At 28.8% G+C, this 6019-nt stretch overlaps 3 protein-coding genes across 3 annotated transcripts; all 3 read left to right on the top strand.

The window, feature by feature from the left end:
• The first annotated feature begins 630 nt into the window (after positions 1-630).
• Chro.40024 (hypothetical protein) lies at positions 631-2487 on the top strand. Its single annotated transcript, XM_660585.1, has 1 exon — positions 631-2487. The coding sequence occupies one exon, from the start codon at positions 631-633 to the stop codon at positions 2485-2487; it is 1857 nt and encodes a 618-aa protein (XP_665677.1).
• Positions 2488-2790: 303 nt separating this feature from the next.
• Chro.40025 (hypothetical protein) lies at positions 2791-4515 on the top strand. Its single annotated transcript, XM_660584.1, has 1 exon — positions 2791-4515. One exon carries the CDS (start codon positions 2791-2793, stop codon positions 4513-4515), a length of 1725 nt encoding a protein of 574 aa, XP_665676.1.
• Positions 4516-5688: 1173 nt separating this feature from the next.
• On the top strand, positions 5689-6012 carry Chro.40026 (hypothetical protein). Its single annotated transcript, XM_660583.1, has 1 exon — positions 5689-6012. One exon carries the CDS (start codon positions 5689-5691, stop codon positions 6010-6012), a length of 324 nt encoding a protein of 107 aa, XP_665675.1.
• Positions 6013-6019: the final 7 nt, after the last annotated feature.

Raw genomic sequence — 6019 nt, 5'->3', positions numbered from 1 at the left:
GACACTTTTATAGAGGATATATACCCACTGTTGTATCTTTTGGTCTATTTTCTTCTATTTATTTTGTGATACTTGAAAGACTCAAAACTAGACAGTTTAAACAGGATCTGAGTGAAAATAAACAACTACTTCTAAGTTCAATAGTTGCAGGTACGCTTAGTAATAGCAGATATCACAAATTTAAGCACTTAATCACAATAATAATAATATTTTGCTTGTTTTAGGCGCATTAGCATCGGGAATTACTTCACCAATAGATTTAATTAAAGTGAGACTACAGATAAACCAGTCACACGGATATAAGATATACAATTACAATAATTTTTTTAGTGCATCACATGAAATTATGAATAAAGATGGGATATTAGGGGCGTTTAAAGGATCTTTTTATAGAATGCTATTCCATTCTCAAATGACTGCTATTAGTATTTTGATTATTGAAAATTGGAAAAAACTTTGCCAATTTAAATTCACTGATGGCGCCAAATGTGTTTAAGTTAAATTGTAAGTTTGACCATTTTAATAAAATGAAAAAAAAACAACAAATTTAGAATAAGAGAGATTATTGACTAATTGTTGTTATATGAGTATAAAAGTTTACTAGGTTTTTCTAATTTAATCAGGTACAAAATGAGGGAAGATATTGAATTATTATGTGAAATAATTAGTACTCATTTCGGAGGCTTGCCTGCAATGATTATTAAGAAATTGTTGGTAAATGGGCCACTGCCAATGGACAGGTTATACCATTTAGTTATTAAGGACAAAGAATCATCTAAGTATCTATCCTCAAATAGTAAAGATAATTTTCTAAGTTTTAGAAATTCCATGATGTATTTAGTTCATCACTATTGCATAATTTATTACGAAATATCAGATCCAAATATAGAGTTAGATAACTCAAAAGAAGGAAAAAATGTTGTTTTTGAGGTTAATATTGATCATGTAATTTCAAGGCTGAGATTTCCGCTTTATATGGCCCATATTGAGAAATTATTGGGAGAGACATGTAAATATATTTTTATGGAAGTAATTAAGCATGGACGAATATCTACTAAAATTCTAATTTCAGAACTTTCTGAAACAGTTGAGAATATAGAAGAAAATATTAATTTACTTATTCTATATGATTTTTTACTTATACTAAATGATAAAAACGAAACAATGAATGTAGCAGAATCCGATAAAAATAATGGTAAGAAAGCTTTAAGCAGTGCATTTACAGATTTATTATTTGATTACAATGAAGATTCTTTTACTAATTCAGAATCAATTAACTCTAATTTTCAAGGATCAACATTTAGTAATTTTCAAGGTGAATTTCCAAATATTGAATCTAAAAAAAACACTTCAAAATCTAATAGTGGTTATTTAATTAATTCTATTAAAAATAAAATATTGTCAATAAATATTCTTGGTCTAAATAATTCTATCTATAGCCAATTTATTGAGGAAATGGTGAGAAGTAGATATAATAATTTACTTTCATCTATAATAGTACGTGTTATGTCTGATAGTAAGGGTTTAAAGAGAAAACCAATGGATGAAGGTTGGACTATTGAGGAAATATCTAATGAAATATCCGAATTTTTGGAGCTTAACCAGGCTTTAAAAACTGATCTTGATATTTCTGATGATTCTAAGCTAAAATCCTCTGTATTGAGGGTAATTGATGTTTTAACTAAGCATTCTGACGAATTCATATCTTATAATCTAACTTCAATGGGCACTATATATAAACTCAATATTCCAAAAATTAAGTCATTGATTAAGTACAAAGTTCTATACGAGTATATTGGGCATAGAGTTGGACAACTTGGTTCAAGAGTTTGGAGTATGATGTGCAATCCGCATTTGATTTCTAGATGTGATAATATTCAAGTATTAGATTCTGAAAAAACTAAATCTTTTTCTGAATCTGGGCCGTCTAGATCTTCCAAAGTATTTGCTCCATTTCCAAAATATGATATTAAAAAAAGAGTTTATTGGGACGACGTTACTTTAGCCGAAAAATGTCTTTTACCTAACAATATTGCAAGAAGCTTGCTCTATTCTCTTGGAAGTGAAAAATTTGTTAGAGTTCACAACTCGGATACAGTAACCATTGACCATTCTATTAACTCAACTCAAGACTTAGTTAATTCATCCAAACTTTCTATGGCTGATTCAGTAAATACGAATTCTTCGCAAGCTAACAAAGTATCTTATAACACTATTTCACATTCCTCACTTAGTAAACATGGGATATTTTATAGTACTTGTATTGAAAGCACTGTCAAAGAAGTGCAACTCAAATTTTATAGGATACTACTAAATATATTAACAAGATGCAAAATTCAAAATAATCAAATTCTAAATTTTGAAATAAGATCTAAACATCTAACTCAAATTGAGATGGAGTATCTCGAGAAACTATCTTATGGACTAAACTATTTATTCAATAATATTACACAGATTGACAGATTCTTACTCATTTTAACTGTTTAATTATATAAAAAATGAATATAAATTACGTATAATTATTTTAAATTGTTTTTTTTTTAACTCTTGGTTTTGTAATAGCTGTTAAAAACAGATTTTCTTAAAGTTACTTTAATACTTCTTTATTACCTTCTAATAGTTATTTTTCAAATAAAATTGTTGAATATTTATTTTTTTTTTGTCGGTACTATTTTTCTATTTCGATGATACCGGCAATATTAAAATTTCGCAAATTTAATTTATTTTTTTTAAAAAATTAACAATTTAATGGGAATAAATAAGGCTTGTTGGAACTTCAAGAATTAATATATGGACAAGTTGAATAATAATCCAAAAATACAAGAGCATTGGCTTTGGAAGAAAAATGTACCTTTTATTTATGACTACCTTTTTATTACGCCCCTCAGGTGGCCAACATTGACATTTAGCATACCTCCAATAAGATTTAATAGCGAAGACATGAAAGCTGAGGAGGCGAATTCTGATATTGGCAATGACTCTGAAATAAGCTTACATGGTCAACTATTGATCTACGGAGCGTATTCATCTTCAGTTCCATCTAATATTGAAGGAAGAGCTATTGATTCGAATTCACATGAAAAGTATATAGCAATCTCTATGTTAGATACTCCGAATTTTGATGTTGATCTTCTAATGTGCGATGATTTACCAGATGGTAATTCCAACAAGAAATTAGAAAAACCTAATTATTTATCCCCTGATATAAATTCTATATTTAAAATAATAGTAAATGATGATCCTGTAAAAATTTGCTCACGATTAGATGAATCAAAAAATAGAATTTTAATTGCTTCAAAAATGCTAAGAGGTGAAATATGGTTTCATAATATTGGAATTGAAGAAATTTGTGATGAGACGTTTAAAGTTAGAGCAAGAGCAATTAATTCTAAAGAAGAAACTGAAATTGTTACTTTATATAGCTCAGATTATGGAAACGAAACAATATTAAATCATAAATATAACTCAGGCAAGTCAGGATATGGAATGGAATGGGGGACAACAAATTCCAATTGGTTATTAACAGGAAATGAGGATTCTTCACTCTATATTTTCGATGTAAATATATGCGAAGCAGTATTTAAGGATCAGTCATATAATATTAGTTGCGGAATTAATGATCTATGTTGGATTAATCCAACTTTAACTCCGAATATATTTTCAACAGTAAATCATCAGGGCTGTTTATCAATATATGATTATAGATGTAGCTTGATGAACTCAAAATCAAATGTAAATAGTCCTATAAACAAATGGAGTATTTCAGATTCTCCTTGTGTTTCGATTTCGGCTCATCCAACAGTGTCAAACCTAATAAGTATAGGGGGGTACGATGGAACCATATATATAGTTGACTTGAGATATTTTTCAAATAATAAACAAATTAATGGGTTTCATTCTCATAACAAAGGCATAGTTAACAAGTTTAAATATAATACTGAACCTGTACACAGACTCGAATGGCATTCAGGGGGTAACGGTCTTTTGCTTTCCTCGAGTTTGGACGGAAAAGCTTGTATTTGGGACATTACTAGATGCAATAATTTACCTATTTGGGATCAAATGGATCCAAATATCACTAATAATTCCTCGAGCATCTCAAACTCATCTCCAAATAGTTTTAGAAAAAATTTAGAGAGCACTAATAAATCTCTTGATAATCCAGTAGATCAAGAGATTGATATAAAACGATCACTAAAGCTATTGATAAATAACAATTCTTCAAGCTGGACAAAAAATGAAAAATCAGATGGCCCTAATGAGCTAATAGGGGTACATTCTGGACATACTGGACAAATTACTGATTCTCATTGGATGTTCAGTCCTAATAATGACTCTTGGACTGTAGTTAGTACCGACACTTTAAATGGACTTCATGTTTGGTCCTTTAACGAAGCTATATTTACTTCAGAAAATGATTTAGTGGAACTATCTTACGCAAAACAGACGAAATTTGATCAATCCATAATATATAGTACAAAAGATTCTATACAAAATTTAGTCAACAGCCTATAACGATTTAATATATTTAGATAATTAACTAATTTCTAACTTTTTAATAGTAATGCACAACATTTCTTGTATTTTTTTCCAGAATTGCATCTTGGGCATTTCTTATTTGAGAATTTAGATATCGGATAGTTCATTTCATCATCACTATACTTTTCTTTAGAATCTTCGATGCTATTCTCCATCTCTTCTTCGTCGCTCACTACGTATCTATTGAAAAGCTGTCTTTCTAATTGTTCTAGTCTCAAGTCACCAAGTATCCTGCGGAAACCTTTAATAAATTACTTTGCTTCTTTCAATTTTATTTATTAAACGTACCTGGATTTAAAATTCCATATGCGCTTAATTGATTCCCATTCCTTGGATTGGAGGATGTATTAAGAAACATACAAACTATTGTCAAAATAATTACACCTCTATAAAATTAATTAATTAAACAACATTTTTTTTGTTTGAAACATTGTTGCATTGTTATAGTACATTCTAAATGTTACAATACTTGATTACGACAAAGTAATTAAAACTTACGAAGTTCCAAAAAAATAACCAGAAAAAAAGTATAATGAGAACAAAACCAAGTATTTGAATACTCTACCCTTCAAATACTCAATAATATTGGTATCTTCATCTTCCATTATTATTCATCTTTTTAAATCTATTCACAATTATCTTACCCACATAAGACAAATAGAGCCCGCCAAAGATTCTAATTATTTTTTCTTCCATTTATGACATGTAATATATGTAAATATAGTATTTGTATTAATTTTTGAAATAAATAAAGCTAAAAAAATCCAACATTTATTGGATTTCAGGCTTAATTAGTTGTGTTTAAATATACATTTTTTGTAATATTTCCCCTTTTCATATTTGTGAACTTGTAGAACAGTTAAGATACGGGGAAAATTTGCGCCAAATTACAAAATGCAAGATATTGCACATAAAAATGCTATAGTGTGAGAAAGGCAATAATGCGCGTGGGGGATTGCATTTTATTGAATGCAAAGCTGAATTTACGAGTTTTGCGGTTAAGCATGTATTGCAAAAGAGATATTGTTGATATTTAATATTAAGAGTTATTACTAGAACGAATTTATATGATGCTTTAAGAATCTGGAATAAATTAATATTAAAAATATTAATAAGGAGAGAAGAGCAGTTATATAATATTCTAAGGTTATGATAAAGAAACAACAAAGCATGAGTTTTAGCTCATTGCAAGAAGCATTCAAACCATTAGAATATGATTCATTCAAACAGAATGAAATTTTTGAGCAAAGCTGGCAAAACAAAGGCGAAAATAAAATAAATTCGGGCGAATACATTAATATTGATAATTCGAGGCTCTATTCTTCGCAATTAATTGGAGGAGACTTAGAAAACATTAATTTAAATGGATTGGAAATGAAATTCGAAAGGGAAATGACAACTTTGAAAGAATCTTTCATACCAAATGAACGAGGATACCACGAAATTCCCAAAGTTTTTAATGTCTTACTTTGATTTATAC

The sequence above is a fragment of the Cryptosporidium hominis genome, assembly GCF_000006425.1.
Source record: "Cryptosporidium hominis TU502 chromosome 4 CHRO014005, whole genome shotgun sequence".
NCBI lineage: Eukaryota > Apicomplexa > Conoidasida > Eucoccidiorida > Cryptosporidiidae > Cryptosporidium > Cryptosporidium hominis.
This window is presented reverse-complemented; position numbering and strand designations above follow the sequence as displayed.